We start from the raw sequence: 22,972 nt of genomic DNA, 5'->3' as shown, positions 1-22,972 counted from the left end.
CATGTTCAGGTTCTTAAGTTGAGCTGGTCTGAGTATAACATTAACATACGTACATAAAGCATTGAGAAAGCTTCTCAGGTATAAGTGCTTTCAGAAAAAAAAGAACAAAACCAAAAAACTAATCTTACTAAATAAAATCACCTTAACTTTTTTTTTTCCTAAAATACCTCTGAAAAAACACAAGAGACAATGATTAAAAAAACTCAAGGTACAAGGGAGACAGCCTTACAAAACATTGACAGGGACAACTTTCATAACTTCTATCATACATTCACTTTAAATCATAGCACTCAACTGAAGGCATGAGGTGGCAAAGCTGTGCTTATCTTAAAAAACAAAACAAAACAAAACACCTTCCTCCAAGATGGATTGATGTACAGATGTTGTACCCTCACAGAATTGCAAGGCTGAGCTCTAATTTTTTTTTTTTAAATGGTAACTTTCTTCAGAGTATTCTTACAGTCTAAACATAGCAAGAACATAATTGTTATTTCATATTCAACCTATGTGCAGTTTCAACTGTCTGTTCCCAGTCCTGCAAGGCTAGTTGTAGCTTCATTTTCTTTATGAAAGCAGGAATGAAGTTTGGAAAGCTTGCAATTATCTGGTTCACGATTTCCAGAGCTCCTGAATAATTCTGTCGGACCTCAAAATATTGTGCCTAGTGGAAAGAAAAGAAGTCCCATCAAAGCCTACACATTCAGAACAGAAGTAAGAAATTCAGAATTTCTTTCATAAAGAAACTATCTTTCAGTAACAGTTTTGCTTCAGCATCAACCAGAATTATTGCAAAAAAAGAAAAAAATCAAAAGATGTGTAAAACCTTCTACATGGTAAGCAGCTCTATACCAACCATAACTGCAGGACAGTATTTACAACTAAGGATAGTTACAACCAAAAAAAAAAAATAGATGTAGCTGAAGAATAACACTATCTTATTAGCTTTTTTTTTTTAGTGTTATTAACACTATTAGCTTTTGATTAGTTTTTTTTAAACCACCTCAACATTTTAAGATATTAAACGTTACCCACAGATTAAACATCTTAACATTTAAACACAGCAATTCCATAATGTGGACAAGCATCACCAACTTCTATACTTTTTTGTGGTATGAAACCTCATTTCTTGCATACAAACAGATGAATAAAAAGTTTACTAAGTTACGATTTTACTACATGCAAAATACATGTACAAATACATATTCAGATGGATTCGATTTTGTCTATAATAACCTTTTTTAAAAAAGCATCAACATCTAATGGACCTTAAAGCATCATCTGGTATTTAATTTTATTCAAAGAAAAAAACACAACATATTAACATACTTAAGAGAAATACAGATGCACAGAAGGAAAGTTATTGGCTTCAGTTCATCTGAAGAGGCAGAAACTGTACTTAGAGAAGCAATATCGTACCACAGTACTATTTAATAGTGGAGAAAAGGTGAAGCAATACAGCAAGTAGGCCTCAGTGTAACATTACTGTAACCCAGATGTCCTTTTGTTAGTCTTCATCAACATAGAAAGCGTGACTTCTTGTGAAACCTGGCTACTCATTGCAATTAACATTGTTTACCACAGGAGATAAAAGCATCAGCATATTTTTACTGTTGTAGTAATCAGTTTGTGGGATAACTGTTTTATATTCCTTAAATAAGTGATTGAAACTTCATTTCTGCTAAAACCTACTCAAGGTTGTAGACAAAAAATTCTAGTCAACTGAACAAAAAATATGACAGCTATATTTTACTTCTTGTATAAACTATTCTTATGGACAACTCTTCACAGAATCTCTCTAATCAATAATGATATCACATACTACGGTAACTAGCATGTGATTTCATTTTGATGTATGTAACACATTTTGAAAGTGTTCAAGTTAAGTAAACTTACTTTGCCAAGAAGAGCAAAAACATCGTTCCCTTCCTGAAGGGCTTCATCAAAGTACTTAACAGCTTTTTTAATATGAGTTTCTTTCCCACAGGTGAGATCAAGCCATGCTTTCAGAATCAACCCCTGTAAAAAAATAAATTAGATTTCTTAACTAACCAGCTAAGAAAATTACTGTATAGAATAGTAAGTGTAAAAAAGTAGATAAAGTAACGTATTTTAATTAACTATTTAAAATATTTATTTGAAATTATAACCAGTCTACCACACAACCTAAATAATAATTCATTCCAACATTACATTGATCAAATAGTTTATTTACTTAAAGGATTAAAAATGACAATGAAAATGAACTTGTCTAACAAGCTAAACAGGCAGAATAAAATCTCATGGAAATGATCACAAATGGTAAGGATATTTTCTGCAAATATTTAGGCAGAATTTTTTTTTTAAGCATTTGTATCAGACATTGATAAACTTATGGTGTAATGAAAAAGGAGAAACTTTGTTTTCTTCAACTACATGATTATAAAAAGCTTGTCTGTGAAGGGCAAAGATCTAACCTTTCTTCATAGTCCCTACAGTACCATAACAAAAATAGGCATCCAATTTATTAACTGAAAGTAATAATTTCTTCAATAAAAAGACATTTCACCTTCTAAAGATTATATTCCTTCTGTATATTCCAGACAATTACAGCTTTAGTTAAATAGGTCAAATATATGATGAAAATATGGATTATCTAAAATTTTATTTGCGATGAAAACCAAAAAGTTCACTAAACATGAGGTCTTTAATATAAAATCAAATAAGCATCTCTTATTTAAGACTCAAAGGTTAGTAGAAGACCCATATTTTGGAATTGCTAACATTCACTGTTATGATTTTTCACACAAAAATAGCCTGAAAATCATATCCTCAAGCATGTAAAAGAATGAGAGGAGGTTTACTTTTTTTGAAATGAGGAACCCAATGAAATAACTTATCAAAACAAACAGTATGTATTAAGTGAAGCATACATCACTAAGTTTAAGGATAAACCCCTAACTGCCTCCCCCAGCAAAATCTAAAGCACACAACTCCATATTCTCAAATTAGAAATGGGGATCTAGCTAACTTACAGGAAAGAGTAATATCATTTGTTTTTAATTTACATTTAAATCTTAATGCACTTTTTAAGAAGTGTGCATGTCTCTCTCTAAAAGACACCCCCCAAAAACCACAATTGAGACATGCTGCATTTCAGCCAGAAATTTCTCACTATGCAATGTTTCAAAAATAGTATTTCTTAAAAGTGAAAACAAGAAAACAAAACATAAAACTTCAGTGAGTGAAGTCATAAATATTGCTATTTTCTTATTCCTTTTAGAAATTAATGTATTGTTTCAAGATGTTTTTAATTAAAAATGAAGAAATTCTTAATGGCTGATTTTTACTAGTAACTACTAATTTTATTAATAAGCTACGACACTTCAAAAGATAAGCTGTTTCTTAAATCTGTGATGTATTTCCAGAAATGAATGTTAAGTATAGTTGAAGATTTAACTCATGTAATATATCAGGAACTGTAAAACCGAGTAATCTACTGCACCACAAAAGAACCACGCTAAATACTAGTGTAATTTACAAGAGAGCAATGCTGCAAAGAGAACAATTATGAATTTAATATTAATAGCTACGCCTTGAAGTCATCAAGTAATTATTTTCCCTTTTCTTATTGAATTCAGGCTGATACCTTTAAAAATCATTAACACACTAAACTTTTACAAACTCTTCTGAAGATTAAAGATTCTTAAAAATATCAAATGTCAATGTCTACATAAATGGAGAACATATTGCTACATACAAGACTTACACAGGTTTTTAAAATAAATTACTCAGTAAAACCGTATGGAAATTTTGCCTTTAACAACTGCTGAAACTAAAAAGCCTCAATCCTCTAGTTATTTTTGAATGTGTAGATTCAAGACAGATGTCTCCCCCTAGTGAAAGTCTTTTTAAATCTACTGTGCACCATGACAATTTCTAGCAAGTAGCAAATCTGGCATAACTACATACTATTTTCATTAGCTAATGCAGGCCTTTTAACTGACAATGAACACAGACAAAAAAAGGCATTCTGAATTCTACTTTGTCCCTGTCAAATGCAATTAGGGTATTTAAAAAAGTGTTACAACACAGCTCATTGAAGGAAACCTCCAAATAGCACTGATGTAGTAAATCTAGCTTCACAATATACATAAATCCTATTATTTTACATAGAAAGAAAAAGTTACCTCCTTATCACCATTAGAAACTTTTATCATTCTATCAACATATTCACGGGCTTTGTCCTCACGACCAAGATGCCACAAAAATAAGCCAGCAAAGTACAGAGCCTGCTGTCCTGCTGTTTTACGTTGCTCCTTCATTTTTGTATCCAACTCTAGAATAGCATCACGATCTGAAAAGGTTTTGTTTAGATCCATTATTGATAGTGTCTCAAAATATTACGGGAAAGTAACACATAAGCTAACGACTTCCAAAGCAAACATTGTTTTCTGTATCCCACATTGATAAGTGCACAGGTATTCCCCCCCAGTTAAAAATATTACTTGGACACAGAAGAGGGTTTCCATTAACATTATCATTCTGTGATTTGAGTAAGAAACCAGTTATTTGTCAAGCTTCAGATTTGTGGCTGCAAATTATGTCAGGTGAACATAAACTTATCACATATATATCAGCATCCACCAAGTAAACAACAACTGCAACTCAGTCTTAAAATGCTGAACACAAGAGGATTTAGGTCCAGAACCCATAGAAAATCTGTAATATGTTTCTTAACACTAAAGCTCATTTTCTTATATTCCAAATTTTATCATCTGTTGCCCTCATCAGGTTAATCCCATATAAAAATGTTTGATTTGGCATTTGGGACTTGATGCCAAATATTTTCTTTTGCCCGCATTCTTTTCTGGTCCTCTTTTTAGGAACCATTAAAATCAAACATCCAACTCTTACTGCTATGATTTTTCTCAGAGGGTCTTGAAACGAATTATAAATTTACTACCCTACAATATTAGTCCCCAGAGACTGAAATAATAGCGAAGTCATTAGTCAGAGCTGTTTCACATCACACTGATTAAGTTGTTAACACAAGTTATAAATCCACAGTCAGGAAGACATAACTGCAATAAATTCATGACAATTCAGCTTACCTGACAGACTAAATACGCTTTTGAACGTATAATTCCTAGCAAAATAACCCAGTCTTCAGACTGGGTTAACACAGAATTAGCAATATTTATCAAATCCCCCAGAAAGCACCATTGTTCATCTGATTTTTTTTTCTTTATTCATGAGGTCAGTGTAACTTGAAAGACAGTAGTACCTTGGATTTAATTTCCTTCTAAACATGCAGCTCTGCTCAAAACAGCTGATATGAGGCAACAGCAAACAAGAATCAGAAGCTTGTAACTATTTTTTTCCCCTCTATTTCCTCCTTTTCATCACAGTAAGTCAGTCATTTTTTAAAGTGTTTTATTTTAAGACAACACTACTTTTCACAGCTTTGCATTTTGGTGGTTTTGTTAAATTTTGTTAACAACATTTGTTATTTGCTAAATTTTACTCAAAGTACTAGATACCAAGCCAAATGCAATGCTGGGGTATACTTCTTGTAGTTCAGCAGAATTAGTCTACAGATCTCAATTCCTAACACACCTCTGTTAAAAAATATAAACCATTACCAACTTAATTAGCATACCAGGATTAGGGCTCATTTTGTGAGCGTAAATCAGAGCCATCAACACACACAGTGACACTTCCTGTTTGTTTTTAATGGTCTCTAGTTGTCGAATACCCTCTTGGATGTCACCTAATGAAAACAAGAGCAGAACAGATTGTAACATCTTTCAAGATCAGCCTCAAGGACTCCTGATTCCTTTTACTAAACTTTTTTCATCACTCATTCATTTTCACTTGTTTATGCAAGTCTTTCAAAGAAAAATAGGAAACAAAAAGAAAGTATTTCAATGCAGAGAACTTGAGGAGTTGTGAGCTAGTTCTGTCAGCTACCATGAAAATTAAATCCATCATTATTACTTGTTATGGAGCATTGGGCTGTTTGCTTATATAGCCAGGATTTTTCACTTGCCTTATTTAAGTGTTATAAACATCTAGAAAAGAAAAGGTATTCAAAAATAGGAACGTATGACTGTAAACCAAGAAGTATCAGGGAGCAGGGGAAGCAACGCAGTATCTCAAAGTCTCCTGACTCTCTCCTAATCGCTTTCCACAGCCCTCCTCCACTTCAGAGTACTTGCTAGTATTATGTAACATGCCTGAAAAACCCAATTTATCTAGATAAACATCTCAAAGCAGCTGAATATCTATGAAGATCCTCCCAACAAGCATTAACTGTCAGTTCTCTATATGCAGACAGATACAGCAAGGTTAGGCACAGTTGTGTTGAAGTGAAGAGATATGAGGTGGAACCAGCAAATTTATCTTTGTGATACAACGCAACAGGCATATGGTTGGGTACCAGGTTCCCTCCAAGAAAATGACCTGACCAACATCCACAGAGCCGCTAGATGAGACAGAGTATCACCATTCCTCACCTTGGCACTATGTGTGCTAAACCTGTATCATGCCAAGTGAGTATACATGGCGTGGGGGGAATTGCAACTATGTAGTGCTTGTATGTGAGCTACTAAGTGCGGGTGATCTCCTCATCACGGAGAGCATTCAGACCTCGTTGACGTTATATCGTTTCCATGCAATAGCCTAAAAAGCGAACCTTGCCGTGCGAGGCAGGCCGGAGGAAGCACAGGCCAGCTTCCCCCTCCCGCCCCGCGTTACCTGTCCGCAGGTCGCCGTAGGCCCGGTAGAAGTGGAACACGGGGTGGCCGCCCAGCCGTCCGAGCGCCTCCTCCGCGGCAGCCCGCAGGTGATGGAAATAGCCCTCCCGGCAGTAGTAGCTCAGCAGCGCCTGCGGGACACACGGCCGCGAGTCACCCGGACACACGCCTCACCCTGGGGCGGCCCCGCCCTCAACTGCCCGACGAGACCGCCCTGCTGCCCCCCGCACTGCTGCCCCCGGCCCCCCGCAGCACGCACCCGCAGCCCCTCGGCGTCCATCGCCACTGCCGTTGCTACCCAGCGCGGCCGGAACGGGCGGGGAAAGGCGCAGCGGCACGCGGCCATTGGCTGGCTCGCAGCATTGCGCCCTACCGTTAGCTAGAGGAGAAGGGAGGCAGGAGAGACACAGGCGGAAATACTGCGCCCGCTGCTCCCATTGGGCGCTCAGGGGGATCGGGGCGCAGCAGAGGCGGACACTTGGAGAGGCTGCTGCCATTGGGTGTTACCGGGCGGGCGGCCGGCGCTGAGCACGCCTCGGGGGTGGGGCGGGAGTGGCTGCGCTTGGTGGGTTCCGATCTGTGGAGGATGGCGGGGTCGCCTGGCCGCTCAAGTTGGCAGGCAGGCAGAATCGTAGAATCAGAATTATAGAATCATAAAACCATAAAATCATTTCAGTCAGAGTTCAGGTTATCAGTGAAATCATAGAATCATTAAGGTTGGAAAAGTTGATAACTACCTTTCAGGTAGTTGTAGAGAGCAAGGAGGTTTCCCATTAGCCTCCTCGAGGCTAAACCACCCCAGTTCCCTCAGCTGTTCCTCACAGGACTTGTGTTCCCGGCCCTTCACCAGCTTCTGTGGTGGTTTTACCGTGCTGGGCAGCTAAACCCCACAACCGCTCTCTCACTCCCCCTCCTTTAGATAAGGAGGGGGAGAAGTAAAGCAAAGAACAACTCATGGGTTGAGATAAGGATAATTTAATTAAAGGGAAATAATTATAATAATTAAATAAAGACTACCATGAACTAAACAATTTAACTAAGGGGAAATAAAAGGGAAAGGGGAAAAAGGGAGGAAAACAAACAAACAAAATAAATGAAAGCTATATGGAAGTGCAGAGGAAAGAAATTACTCTCTACTTCCCACAAATGAGCGATGATTGACCACGTCCTTGAAGCAAGGCCTCAACGCACGCAGCCGGTGTTCGAGAGGAGGACCGACGTTTTCCCAACGAGAGCCCACCCCTCCCCTCTTCTTCCTGTTTCCACCTTTTATTGTTGAGTGTGACACCACATGGTATGGAATATCCCTTTGATTGGTTTAGGTCAGCTGCCCTAGTGATGTTTCTCTCCTCACTTTTTTGCCCACCCCCTAGGAGGGTTAGAGAAAGGCCCAATGCTGTTCCACTGCTGCTCAGCAGTAGACACAACACTGGTGTGATAACACTGCTGTTCCAGCTACAAGTACAGAGTACGGCACTGTATGGGCTGCTGCCGGGAAAGTTAACATTCCAGCCAGACCCAGTACAGCTTCGTAGCCCTTCTCTGGACACGTTCCAGGGCCTCGATGTCCTTCTTGTAGTGAGGGGCCCAAAGCTGAACACAGTGCTCGAGGTGCAGCCTCATCAGAGCATAGTACAGGGGGATGATCACTTCTCTGCTCCTGCTGGCTGCACTATTCCTGTTGCTATCCAGGATGCTGTTGGCCTTCTTGGCTGCCTGGGCACACCGCTGGCTCATGTTAAGGCAAGTGTTGACCAACACCTCAAGATCCTTTTCCTCTGCACAGGAGGAAATTTTGTGGCCAAATTGTGGGATTCAGCACTTAGCCACAGAATCACAGAATGATAGATTATTAAGGTTGGAAGAGACCTCCAAGATCATGTGGTCCAACCGTGCCCCTTCCACCAATGTCACCCACTAAACCACGTCCCTCGGTACCACATCCAACCTTTCCTTGTACACTCACAGGGATGATGATTCCACCACTTCCCTGGGCAACCCGTTCCAATGCCTGACTGCTCTTCCTAAGAAGAAATGTCTCCTAATTTCCAACCTAAACCACCTCTGGTGCAACTGGAGACCATTCCCTCTAGTCCTGTCACTAGTTATCTGCAAGAAGAGGCCTATACCAGCTCCCCACAACTTCTTTTGAGGTAGTTGTAGCGAGCAATAAGGTCTCCCCTGAGCCTTCTCCAGACTAAACCACTCCAGTTCTCTCAGCTGTTCCTCACAGGACTTGTGGCCCAAAACTGAACACTGTACTTGAGGGGTGGCCTCACCACAGCAGAATACAAGGGGACGATCACCTCTCTCGTCCTGATGGCTACACTATTTCTGATACAAGCCAGGATGCCATTGGCCTTCTTGGCCGCATGGGCACACTGCTGGCTTATGTTCAGGCAAGCGTTGAACAACACTTTTGAGAGGTCCAAAACAGAACACAGTACTCAAGTTGCAGCCTCACCAGCACAGAGTACAGGTGGATCACCTCCCTGGTCCTGCTGGCTACACTATTCCCGATACAAGCCAGGATGCCGTCGACCTTGGCTGCCTGGGCCCACTGCCAGCTCATGTTCATGGGAGCATCAATCAGTACCCCCAGAGCCCTTTCCTCTGCACAGCTTTCCAGCCACTCTATCCCAACCCTGTAGTGTTGTGTGGGACTGTTGTGGCCAAAGTGCAGGACCCAGCACTTAGCCATGTTGAACCTCATCCCATTGGCCTCTGCCCATCAACCGATCCTGTCCAGGTCTCTCTGAAGGGCCTTCCTACCCTCTGGCAGATCAACACTTCCCCCCAACTTGGTGTCACCTACAAACTTACTGAGGCTACACTCAGTTCCCTCATCCAAATTATCAATAAAGATATTAAAGAGGATTGGCCCTAACACCGACCTCTGGGGAACACCACTGGTGACTGATGGCCATCTGGATTTCACTCTGTACATTGCTACTCTCTGGGCCTGGCCATCCAGCCAGTTTTTAACCCAGCAAAGAGTGAGCCTGTTCAAGCCATGGGCTGCCACCTTCTCCAGGAGAATACTATGGGAGACCATATCAAAAGTCTTGCTGAAGTCTAGATAGACTACATCAGCAGCCTTTCCCTCATCCATCAGGCGGGTCACCCAGTCATAGGAGGTCAGGCAGGACTTGCCTTTCATGAACCCATGCTGACTGGGCCCAATCCCCTGATTGTTCCATATATGCTGCATGATTGCATTCAAGATGACCTGTTCCATCACCTCTCCTGGCAACGAGGTCAGGCTGACAGGCCTATAGTTCCCTGGTTCCTTCTTACATTCGTTTTTGTAGATTGGCATAACATTAGCAAGTTTCCCAACATCTGAGACCTCTCCAGTTGACCGTGACTGCTGATAGATGATGGAAAGTGTCTCGGCAATGACATCTGCCAGCTCCCTCAGCATCCTCAGGTGGATCCCATCTGGCCCCATGGACTTGTGACAATCCAGGTGGAGCAGCAGGTCTCTAACTGTTTCCACCTGAATCATGGGGGTTTCTTCTGCTCCCTGTCCCAGACTTCGAGGTTGGGAGGCCAAATACGCTGAGGATAACTGGTCTGACTATTAAAGACAGATGTAAAGAAGGCATAGAGATTCTCAGCCTTTTCCTTATCCTCAGTAGTCATGTTCCCCATCACATACAGTAGAGGATAGAGATTCTCCTTGGCTCTTCTCTTACTGTTAATATATTTATAAAAATGTTTTCTGTTATCTTTTACCATAGTGGCCAGGTTGAGGTCATTTAGCCTTTCTGTTTTTTCCCTACATATGCTAGTGAGTTCCTTGTGCTCTCCCCGAGCTGTTTGTCCCTTTTTCCACTGGACATAAACTCTTTTTCTTCTGGAGACTCAACAAAAGTTCCCTGTTCAGCCATGCCCCTCTTCTTCCCCTCCAGCTCATCTTACAGCACACAGGGACAGCTTGCTCCTGTGCCTTGAAGACTTCCTTCTTGAGAAGTGTCCAGCCTTCCTGAGCCCCTCTGCCCTTCAGGACTGACTGCCAGGGGACCCTCCCTACCAGTGTCCTGAAGAGTTCAGTCTGCCCTCTGAAGTCCAAGATAGCAGTTTTACTGACATCGCTTCTGACTTCTCCAAGAACAGAGAACTCTGCCATTTTGTGGTCATTCTTGTCACAGCTCCAACCACCACATCTCCCACAAGTCCTTCTCTGTTCATGAACAGCAGGTCTAGCAGGGCACCCCACCTTGTAGGCTCACTAGCCAGCTCGATCAGGAAGCTGTCTTCCATACACTCTGTAGCTGCGCTGTCCTGGCTCTCCAGGCATGGCTGGTGAGGAGCCACCTCAATCCTGACCCCTAGAAGCGCCCTTGCTGGTGCTGCAGAGCAATGCCTCAGCCGCTGGGCCTAGGCCTGGGCCTGAGGCCAAAGCTCAGGTAAATGAAGGAAGCAGTGGGCTAAGAAGGAATTTCACCATAAATGCCATTTACTTGCTCCCTTGAGTATTTACATCAGTTACTGTCTCAGCTTTGTGATATTTTTTACCTTCTTGCTTTTTTTTTTTTTTTTTTCTTCTTCTTTTGGCTGGGCATAAAACTAACTCGCCCACACTCCAATACCACAATATTGAGCACTTCAAGCTATGTAAAGCTTCTCTCTAGAAATGAAATAGCAATAGAATAAAATCAAATACAGAAAGCTATTCTCCTTTCTTTTCTCATGGTGAATGAGGAAATTTCAAGTTTTCCACCTGACATGGAGGCACTGTCTGTCATTTCCAGACACCACCAACAATCATTCCTAAATAACTTTCCTTTAGAATGGATGTCTTGTCCATCTAACATGTAAGCGAAAACCACCAGTAATGCTATTTAATACAAGGAGGCAAACCAGTCTTGCACTGAATTAGTAGATGACAATGATTCTTCAAGAGAAGACAGCTTTCAGAGTAAACTTTTAAAATCAATTCATCACATACGGCTCTACTCCATCACACACTGTCCATAAAGTAGGAAATTGCTAAAAAAATGAAATATAAGAAAAATTGTTTTTCCTTGATGATCCTTCAAAAATGAAAAAAAATAAAATAAAATATATATATATATGTATATATAAACAAAACAAAACATAAACTTTCAAGAAATACTTTGCCTGTACTGAATAATGTTTCAGCTTCTTTAACAGTGGTAACCTAAAATAGATACAAGAAACGATTATTCTTGTGTTGCCATTACCTGCAATCTGCAATCATAGTGACATAATGCTAATTTATCTTAAAAGCTACCTCCTTGAGAAGAGCAAAGTTTTAAAACGTGGATACAAAAGTAAATAATGTTATTCAATTTACTACCAATTTTTGAAGTGGTCTGTTCTTGTTGGTTTGTGGATAATTTACATACTGTCCAAGGTAACTTTTTAAAACATATTTTGTCTACATCTCAATCTGAATATATATATATATATATTATTTTTTTTTTATTTTTTTTTACTTGGATAAGCTTTTCTGCCAAAGTTTTAGACTTTTTTATTCATAATTAATTTGAGAACAACTTTAAGGAGAAATTGAATTATGTACATGGGAGAAACACTTTTTTTTTTTATTCCCTCAAAAGACCTGTAACAAGTTTCAGGAAAGATGAAATTTTATTTCCATGTTAATAACTCAGGCATGTGGATTATGATAGCTCACAGACTGGTTTTATACTAAGTTCAGCGTTCAACACTGACTTTTTTCATTGTAACATGTAGGAGGATGCAATATAAAATAATGTAAGCATATAAAATTAATGTCTTCATAAATTCACTGAAGCAATTGATAAGGAATAAGTGACAGCCCCACTTCGCAGCTGCATTTGCTTTTGTTAATATGAGTATTGAAATGATGATGACTGAAATATCACAGACAACATCTTCTAGGAAAACAATGGTTCAGAAAGGTTCTTTAATAAAATATGAGGAAAAAAAAAAAAAAAAAAAAAAGGTCATTTACTACAATGCTGGTTCACCTTTTTCAGAAATGTTCTTGAATATGAGATCTTCTGTGTCCTGTCTGTGAACAGCCGTTAGCAAGAATAAATTGGTTCTCAGGGCCAAAGTTGGGAATACCTTGTATCTAGTACTATTTTCAGTCCTCGTTTTCTCTTTGTAAGTTCAAGAATGCTCAGTTTTTCACATTCCTGTAAATGCTGTGAGCCTCCTAGGATGCATTCAGGACAGCTCTAATATTTGGCTGTTGATGACTCCAGTGCATGGAGTGGCTCCGTTCACTCATGGACTTAATCTCTGCAGTATTACAGAAATATGCAGAATCATCGTATTCAGTGTCTAACATGCAAAATTAGAAATTTTTGGAAACATACCTTTTTAAAATTAATGTCAGATAATAAAGACAAAAGGAACATACAATAAAAAATGTAATCTTTATTATTTTGGCGCATTAATGATGTTATTTAGCATCAGTTAGGGTAATAGTAGCATTTTCCTGCATGCAGTTCACTAATATAGTATTAGTCAATAATCTTAGTAAAAGTAATCTATATTTAATTTTCCTGTGTAAGAAACATAAAATGTCCTGATGTGTTTGATTATACAATTTTGCTACTTTCTCTTTGTGAAAAAATACTGTGGACCCAAGATAACATTTAGAACTGTTCTAGTGCAGTGTGAATAATAATAATAAAAACATAGGTGAGTAAATATGAGGAAAAAAAAAGATTCTGTGAAAGGAAGAGTGTATCTGAAAACTTGTGATGCAGGCACTGCTTAGACATTCAATTAAAACTTCACATCTCTTTTCAACTGAAAAAAAAACAACAACAACAACAACAAAAAAACACCAAAAACTTAGAGTTTTAAAAGCAAACTATGAACTTATTTTGCAGAAAGTATTGACAAGTTTTCAAATACAGTAAAAAAAAATAAGACAGCTATCTGTTTTCTTAGTCACATCTTGTTCTCTGGAGTTCTTCTGTGGAAAAGTGGTATCGACAGAAAGTAAAAAAAAAAAATGGTGTGCCATCAACCTGAAGATAAAATTCAGTTCTTGTTTTATGTACATAATGCTGAAAAATAAAATAAAATGATTTTTACAGTATTTATATTTGCTTATAAAATTCTAATATTATTTTCAACAGGTTTAGTATTTTTAAACATCTGTACAGTTTGGATATACACTATATGCTTTTCACTGAAAATTCAAAAATGTAAACCAAATAAGCTCCTAAACAGCTGCAAAATATTGCTTAATGGTATGGAGGAATGAGGTCTCATTGAATAGTTTATTTCATTTAGTTCTGATGTATGGCTTCCCATATTTAAGAATCCTGGACGGTCAAAGGAACAGCAGCATAGGCAATATAAACATGCACTGATAGCATCCAAACTATCTATAATGGTAGATAATACGTAGTTTAACCTGTTGAAAGCTTGCAGGCTACACTTATTGTGGTACATATTTGATGCAATAAATGTGCTCAGGTCATCATTATCTGTTTGCTCAAACATGCACCACAGGTTAAAAATTACTATTTACATAGCAGAGGGCTTTTCTTTAACATACACAACATCAACCTTACTGAGAGCTGAAGATGGCTAAACAATACTGCAGGATAAAGCAGAACAACATTACAAAGGGCTCTTTCTTATTATTTCGGCGATTTGAGGGCAGGTTCATTTTGTATGCAGAAGGACATTTGACAAATACAGAATCTGTGACTCCAGACCTAGAAAGAAGTTTGCATTGTCTGAAACTTAATGGTCTGTGAAAAAAAAAAAAAAAAAAAAAAATCTGGCTTTACTGTTCTTGTGAGTTACAGGGGACTTTACAAGCATACCAAGACTGGTTTGGATGTGATACAACATGAATACATTAATTAAGCACCTCAGAATTTATTATTCCTTTCCAGAAACACTGAGCTAAAATCAGTTGTTCTTTGTGACTTAATGTTATTTTCATGCATGATCTATAAGTGCAGCATGCCTTCATGCAAATCATTTCTGTGTGTATATTAGTCGCATAGTAGAACACCTGGCTCTTATACCTGTAAGGTAGTGCTTGACCTCCTTCCCCAACAGAAGCCCCATTTACAAAAATAGTCACAACATATGAATAAAAAAAAGATGAATCCACCAACACAGATTTGTAAAAATATGACATATGTGGCAGTTGAAATGCAAACAGTGGATATAGTTATTGTATTGTTTTATGCTAAATACACAACTACTTGGTTTGCACCCCTTTAGCTGGTCCCTACAGTCTGAGTAGCCATTTTTTCTCTCCTCTTCAGCAGTGTCAGCTGGTAGTGAAAACAGTAACCTCCTGTCAAGGTTGTTTCCCCATGTCATGGTCACAGTTACTGACGAGGGGTCACTGTCTTTTAATAGGCACTGACCTTTAATGTACAGTATATTTGTAAAAATTGTCAGTTTGGCATAGACCTCCAGCAGGAGTCCTGTTGACACAAACACAGTACCCTTACAGACTATGAACTGTTTTGTACATAGATGATTTTGCTTGCTATTTATTTTTATTTCTGAACATCTTTGTCTTCCTTTTCATGCTTTTCTTTGACTAGCCTTGTTACACGATCATAAGAAGGTGGACAAACTGCTGTTGATGCGGTTATATCAGTTTTCTCTGTAAATGAGTTTTCATTTAACTTGTCAATAAGGGTTTCATCTTTCATACCCTGACCAGCTCCTCCTTCCATTTTGTTTTTGTTATAGATAAAGGAAGCTTGTTTTACTGTTCGTTTTAAAAGGTGACGTCTGTAAGCACGCTGAATAATGACAGCAGATACTTCTTCTTGTTTTCTTTTTAATGTTGTTGTAATTGGTTCATAGGAAGCTTTTGAAGGGTTTGATGCCATAAATCGGTCTTCCATTTGTATTCTGAGGGCATCCATCTCCCCACTTTCCCCCAGGACACGCTTTGTGAAAGCAAACAAGATGTCAAGGCAGTGAATTCTGTCACCGCTTACCATTGGCAGATCCATTGCAATAAGCTGGACTTTGTTTGGTTTGGGTAGGTGAAGAGGTGGATCAAGTGCTGCTGCAAAATCAGACAGTTTCTCAAATTCCATAAATTGTGTTGCATCTGGATCAAACTTCTCCCAGACTTCATAGAACATCTCGAAGTCATCCTCACTCAGGGGCTCAGCACTTTCTTCAGTGGCAACACCAAAGTTCTCCAGAATCACAGCAATGTACATGTTCACCACTACCAGAAAGGATATGATGATGTAGCTGACAAAGAAGAAAATCCCAACGGAAGGGTTGCCGCAGTCTCCTTTAACAGAGCTCCCTGGATGAGGTTTCTCAGGGTCACAGTCTGGCTTCCCACTGTTCAGAATTGGGGCTAACAAACCGTCCCAGCCAGCAGATGTGGTGATTTGAAATAGGCAGATCATGCTGTTGCCAAATGTTTCAAAGTTGAACATGTCATCAATCCCAGCTTCCCTCTTAACATAGGCAAAGTTGGACATGCCAAATATCGCATAGATAAACATGACCAGGAACAGCAGCAGGCCAATGTTGAACAAAGCAGGAAGAGACATCATCAAAGCAAAGAGCAGAGTGCGGATTCCCTTAGCGCCTTTAATGAGACGCAGGATTCGACCTATTCTGGCAAGTCGGATGACTCGGAACAAAGTGGGGGACACAAAATATTTCTCAATCATCTCAGCTAAGAACATACCTAAAATAGGGGGGAAATAAATAAATAAATACATACATACATATATTACCAATATTACCACTTAATCTCCATATTATAGTGGTAATTTAGAAAAAATAGTTTTAAAATTGATGTTTTGTGTACCAGTTAAAGATATTCCATGTATTCTTGCATAATTTCTGTTACCAGTTATACTTAATATTTGCTTGTGCAATATATGTTGAATGATTACAGTTATGATAGCTGGATTAGGTACGTTAACAGATAAAATGAAAACTTGCATGACAGTTATAAACCTTGCAATGGCAAAAACCAACTGTATAGCTCTATTGAGTAAAAGTTCACATTATATTTATTTGACTGTATTTTTAGGTTAATAAATACAACTTACCTACTATTGAGAGAATGACAACTACAAAATCAAAAATGTTCCAGCCTATAGTGAAATAATAATGTCGGAGTGAAATTAATTTCAGGACACATTCTCCAGTGAAAAGGACAATAAATACCAGGTTTATCCAGTATAAAATATTTTCCATTTCTTTACTCTGGTCATCAGTTTCTACCATCATGGTAACCATGTTAAGACAGATAAGAATCATGATGCTGATGTCAAATGCTTGTTGTGTCACAAAATCAAAGACCATGCCTTGGAATTTGTTCTGAGGAGAAAAAGAAAAAAATAAATAATCCAATACAAACTGTAATTGTTTTTCTTTTCCTTTTAGAAGAAAATAGAAAAATATATGTAGTAAAGTGAAGCTTCTATGAAAATATATCTAGGTAACTTAACTAGAGTAGTCAAATCAAAGTGAATACAACAGTTTAGTTCAGTCTACATTTTTTGTATGCTACCTGGCAGAATCATGAAGTTTCTCTCTGCTGGGTTCTGATTTCACTGTTACCTTTTTTTTTTTTTTTTTTTTTTTTTTTTTTTTTTTTTTTGTGCAAGGTTTTGCCTCATACACTTTCCGTTCTGTGAAACAAGTAAGACTGAGCCCTAACACAAAAATAGAGAAGGAGATCATGTGATTAAACATAGTCCTTCCTTAAAGCATAGCCATGAAAATGTATCCATGGAAATCATATGATCACTTTTAATTTTGTGTTGTAACTTCTGCTTGTCTTTACTATCTTACCATTCCTTTTAAAATTACTTCAAATAATTGAATGGGAAAACATTTAGCTTAGTCCAGGCTACTTTTTGTTTTTTACTGTGAACATTTACTGTGAACATTTACTGTTGCTTTTTACTGTGAACATTTTTGCTTGAAAATTTCAGGAAACATTACAGCAAATCCAGCAAATACATTAAAAAAATCATCAAATGGTTTCAAAATACAGAGCTTTTATAATGTATTATGACTGATGGATCATAAATCAAGAGAGTGTTAGGTAATTTAAAATGACAATTTTTGAAAGAAGATATGTTACTTATAGTTTGCTGAGTGAAATACTCATTTTTCCTGACTGATAAACCAGCTAATGGTAATTTGTACATGCATAGAAATTGGCTCTCTGTATATCAGTAAAAATTTGCTGTTCTTAAGTAGCAATTGGCCTGATATATAGAAATAATTTTACCCCTGGTCTTGGTATAGGTTTTTGCGGTTTTTTGGATCCCAACTTTTTCATTGCATTGTAGTATTTCTTCTGCTCTTCTGTCATAAATATGTCTTGACCTCCAAAGTAAAAACATGATATCAAATCTGGTTATAATCACATTTATATTCAGTGCTGAAATTTTTTTAAAGTGAAAGGTGATTAATAACATATAATTATTATATATGGGTTACTGTAAGGGCATAAGTATAAACTGACACTAGGAGAATGATATGCACAAGCTTGAATTGCTCTTACCAGTAGCTATCTTCAGTTAATACTAATGAAGTAGTATGAAGCTTAGTTAACAATTTAGTGAATTTTTAGTTTAAAGCTTCATTATATCTGGAGATAGGCCTACATACACCATCAGAAATGATAAATAGGACATCTAACTCAATTACATACATAGGCCCCAGTATTTTTTTTTGTCAGACTTTTAGTACCAGACACAGACTAAGAAGTGTCATGTCTGATGAAGGTGACCCCCTTTTGTAACTGTTTTGAAATGGCTTCTTGGCACAATGCCTCTAAATCCAAACATTTTTTACCAGGGCTAGTCATTTTTGTACCAAAACAGACTCTAATTCAACTAATAATGACTTTCTAAAAATCACACCTTATAGAATATTCTGAGTTGGAAGGGACCCATAAGGATCATTGAGCCCAACTCCTGGCCACACAGGTCTACCCAAAAATTCAGACCATATGACTGAGAGCACAGTCCAAATGCTTCTTAAACTCCGACAGGCTTGGTGCCATGACCACGGCCCTAGGGAGCCTGTTCCAGTGTGGGACAACCGTCTCAGTGAAGAACCTCTTCACGATATCCAGCCTGAACCTCCCCTGTCGCAGCTTGACACCATTCCCTTGGGTCCTATCACTGGTCACTAAAGAGAAGAGATCAGCGCCTGCCCCTCCACTCCCCCTTGTGAGGAAGCTGTAGGCTGTGATGAGGTCTCCCCTCAGCCTCCTCTTCTCCAGGCTGAACAGGCCCAGTGCCCTCAGCCGCTCCTCATACATCTTCCCCTCTAGGCCCTTCACCATCTTTGTAGCCCTTCTCTGGATACTCTCCAACAGTTTCACGTCCTTTTTGTACTGTGGTGCCCAGAACTGCACACAGTGCTTGAGGTGAGGCCGCACCAGTGCAGACCAGAGTGGGACACTCACTTCCCTCAACCAACTAGCAGTGCTGTGCTTGAGGCACCCCAGGATATGGTTGGCCCTCCTGGCTGCCGGCACACACTGCTGGCTCATATTCAGCTTGCTATCAACCAAAACCCCCAGATCCTTCTCTGCGGGGCTGCTCTTCAGTGTCTCGTTGCCCAGTCTGTACATATAGCCAGGGTTGCCCCATCCCAGGTGTAGGACCCGGCAGTTGGTCTTGTTAAATGTTAAACCTGAAGGAACATCCTTCTCTCAAGAGTTTATAAAAAGTACTGTGTATTAGTAACTTATAGGTTACTAATTCACTATTAAATAGGCAAATGTTGGTCAGTCATTTAGAAAATCGGTATTAGTGACTAAAGACATAGTTGTTTGGATAGATGTGCTTATATTACAAAAAAGTGGATTTTCATGGAAGTTATCATGATTGTCTTGATGGTTAAAATGCCCCAAATACTCCAGGTAACCTGCAAGAAGATTCAATGAGAAAAATGGTACCTTACACTAATCCCTGCCAATCCTTTTCCACATGATTGGATAAAATTCCAATATTGTGATTTTTTAAGTGTGGAAAAGATTTCTGATGGATTCTGAAACTGAAACATTCAGAACTAAGACAGGCAGTGTTTAAAGATAATCTGACTAGATCATAATGTCTTCAGAGAATTCAGAGGTTGTTAAGTAATGTTTATATCCCTTAAAGAATCAGACTGGGCATGCTTCTCTTTTATGAAAATTCAAGTGGCACAAATATTTCAAAAGACAGATGATGTTCATTGGTGCTCAGGGATAACCTGTCTTGTAAAATAAGAGTAAAGATAAAGTACACATCTTTACAATGATTTTGGTTATGTGCTTTGCGGTAGAGTTGACATCCAATGATCCAAAGGATCATTCTTCTAAGTAAAACAGGATAGGCTTGATTCATTTCACAGAATCACAGAATTGTCTAGGTTGGAAGAGACCTCAAGATCATCGAGTCCAACCTCTTACGTAACACTAACAAGTCCTCCACTAAACCATATTGCTAAGTTCAACATCTAAATGTCTTAAAGACCTCCAGGGATGGTGACTCCACCACTTCCCTGGGCAGCCCATTCCAATGCCTCACAACCCTCTCAGTAAAGAATTTCTTCCTAATATCCAACCTAAAACACCCCTGGCGCAACTTTAGCCAGTTCCCCCTCATCCTGTTACCAGGCACATGGGAGGACCAACACTCACCTCTCTACAGCCTCCTTTAATGTACTTATAAAGAGTGATAAGGTCACCCCGAGCCTCCTCTTCTCCAGGCTGAAGAATCCCAACTCCCTCAGCCACTCCTCATAGGACTTGTTCTCCAGGCCTCTCACCAGCTTCATCGCCCTTCTCTGGATGCTTTCAAGCACCTCCATGTCCTTCTTGTAGCAAGGGGCCAAAAACTGAACACAGTACTCGAGGTGCAGCCTCACCAGAGCCGAGTACAGGGGGACAATCACTTCCCTAGACCTGCTGGCCACACTGCTTCTTATGCAAGCCAGGATGCCGTTGGCCTTCTTGGGCACCTGAACACACTGCTGGCTCGTATTCAGCCGACTATCCACCAATGCTCCCAGGTCCTTCTCCGCCAGGCAGCTTTCCAACCACTCATCTCCCAGCCTGTAGCTCTGATTGGGGTTATTACGCCCCAGGTGCAGGACCCGGCACTTGGCCTTGTTGAACTTCATACAGTTGACCTCAGCCCATCCGTCCAGCCTATCCAGATCCTCCTACCAGATCGACACACACACCTAACTTGGTGTCATCTGTGAACTCACTGAGGGTGCACTCGATCCCCTCATCCAGATCATTGGTAAAGATATTAAGGAGGACCAGCCCCAGTACCGAGCCCTGGGGAACGCCACTAGTGACCGGCCTCCAGCTGGATTTGACTCCATTCACCACGGCTCTTTGGGTCTGGTTATCCAGCCAGTTTTTAACCCAATCAAGCATACGCCAGTCCAAGCCACGAGCAGACAGTTTCTTGAGGAGAACACTGTGGGAAACGGTGTCAAAAGCCTTGTTGAAGTCAAGGTAGACCACAACCACAGCCTTTCCCTCATCCACCAAGTGCATCACTTTGTCATGGAAGGAGATCAGGTTCATCAAGCAGGACCTGCCTTTCATAAACCCATGCTGACTGGGCCTGATCACCTGGTTGCCCTGTAAGTGCCGCGTGATGACACTCAAGATAATCTGCTCCATGAGTTTCCCTGGCACTGAGGTCAAACTGACAGGCCTATAGTTTCCCAGGTCTGCCCTCTGGCCCTTCTTGTAGATGGGCGTCACATTTGCTAGCCGCCAGTTGACTGGGACCTCCCCCAATAGCCAGGACTGCTGATAAATGATGGTAAGCGGCTTGGCCAGCTCCTCCGCCAGTTATCTTAGTATCCTCGGGTGGATCCCATCTGTCCCCATCGACTTCTGTACATCCAAGTGCCATAGGAGGTCACCAACCATTTCCTCATGGATAGTGAGGGCCACATTCTGCTCCCCATCCCCTTCCACCAGTTCAGGGTACTCGGTATCTAGAGAGCAACTGGTTTTGCCACTAAAGACTGAGGCAAAGAAGGCATTAAGCACCTCCGCCTTTTCCTCATCTTTCATAACTAAGTTCCCCCCGCATCCAGTAAAGGCTGGAGATTCTCCATAGTCCTCTGTTTTGCATTAATGTATTTGTAAAGACATTTTTTGTTGTCTTTGACAGCAGTAGCCAGACTGAGCTCCAGATGAGCTTTGGCCTTTCTAATTTTGTCCCTGCACTGCCTCGCAACATCCTTATAGTCCTCCCGAGTGGCCTGCCCTTTTTTCTAAAGATTGTAAACTCTCTTTTTCCTGCTAAGCTCAAGCCACAATTCTCTGTTCAGCCAGACCGGTCTTCTTCCCCGCCGGCTCATCTTTGGGCACGTGAGGACAGACCGCTCCTGAGCCATTAAGATTTCCTTCTTGAAGAGCGCCCAGCCTTCCTGGACTTCTCTGCCCTTCAGAACCACTTCTCAAGGGACTCTACCAACCAGTGTCCTGAACAGTTCAAAGTCAGCCCTCCGGAAGTCCAATACAGCGGTTTTACTGGTCCCCTTTCTGGCTTCTCCAAGAATGGAGAACTCCACCATTTCATGGTCATTCTGCCCAAGACAGTTTCAAACCACCACATCTCCCACCAGTCCTTCTCTGTTTGTGAAGAGAAGGTCTAGCAGGGCATCTCCCCTGGTAGGCTCACTAACCAGCTGCGTCAGGAAGCTATCTTCCACGCTCTCCAGAAACCTCTTAGACTGCTTTCTCTGGGCTGTGTTGTGCTTCCAGGATATATCTGGGAAGTTGAAGTCCCCCACAAGAACAAGCACTGACGATTTCGCAACTTTTGTCAATTGCCTGTAGAACTCCTCATCAGTCTCCTCATCCTGGTTTGTCAGTCTATAACAGACCCCCACCAGGATGCTTCCCTTGTTGGCCTTCCCACTGATCCTAACCCATAGTGACTCAACCTTATCATTCCCAGCCTCAAGTTCTGCGACATCAAAACTCCCTCTGATATAGAGAGCCACCCCTTCCTTGCTGCCTGTCCCTTCTGAAGAGCCTATAGCCAGACATTGCAGCACTCCAGTCATGAGAGTGGTCCCACTACGTTTCCGTGATGGCAACCAAGTCATAGCCTGCCTGCTGCATGATGGCTTCCAGCTCTTCCTGTTTGTTACCCATGCTGCGTCCATTAGTGTAGATGTACTTCAGTTGGGTCATTGCCTTCTCTCCCAGCCTTGCCATTGTTCCCCCTGGCACAGCTCTAACAAGCCTTGTTTCAGCC

General features: G+C 40.2%; 2 protein-coding genes across 2 annotated transcripts in view; both read right to left on the bottom strand.

The window, feature by feature from the left end:
- Positions 1 to 7,108, bottom strand: part of TTC21B (tetratricopeptide repeat domain 21B) — a 33,663-nt gene extending 26,555 nt beyond the window's left edge. The window contains exons 1-6 of the mRNA XM_084289169.1: positions 6,994 to 7,108; positions 6,736 to 6,865; positions 5,639 to 5,749; positions 4,167 to 4,333; positions 1,894 to 2,016; positions 504 to 661 (exon numbers count right to left, since the gene is read on the bottom strand). Coding sequence (XP_084145295.1) covers positions 504 to 661; positions 1,894 to 2,016; positions 4,167 to 4,333; positions 5,639 to 5,749; positions 6,736 to 6,865; positions 6,994 to 7,080 — 776 coding nt within the window. The 5' untranslated portion in view covers positions 7,081 to 7,108. The remainder of the gene's footprint in view (positions 1 to 503; positions 662 to 1,893; positions 2,017 to 4,166; positions 4,334 to 5,638; positions 5,750 to 6,735; positions 6,866 to 6,993) is intronic.
- Positions 7,109 to 15,235: 8,127 nt separating this feature from the next.
- LOC311210830 (sodium channel protein type 1 subunit alpha) overlaps positions 15,236 to 22,972 on the bottom strand; it is a gene marked incomplete at both ends in the record, with an annotated part of 68,614 nt that continues 60,877 nt past the window's right edge. Inside the window, 3 exons of the mRNA XM_084289037.1 lie at positions 15,236 to 16,404; positions 16,775 to 17,045; positions 17,968 to 18,092. Of these exons, the coding sequence (XP_084145163.1) occupies positions 15,236 to 16,404; positions 16,775 to 17,045; positions 17,968 to 18,092 (1,565 nt within the window). The remainder of the gene's footprint in view (positions 16,405 to 16,774; positions 17,046 to 17,967; positions 18,093 to 22,972) is intronic.

The sequence above is a fragment of the Netta rufina genome, assembly GCF_964035555.1.
Source record: "Netta rufina genome assembly, chromosome: 6".
NCBI lineage: Eukaryota > Metazoa > Chordata > Aves > Anseriformes > Anatidae > Netta > Netta rufina.
The sequence above is the reverse complement of the archived record's forward strand: the minus strand, read 5'-3'. Positions and strand labels throughout refer to the sequence as shown.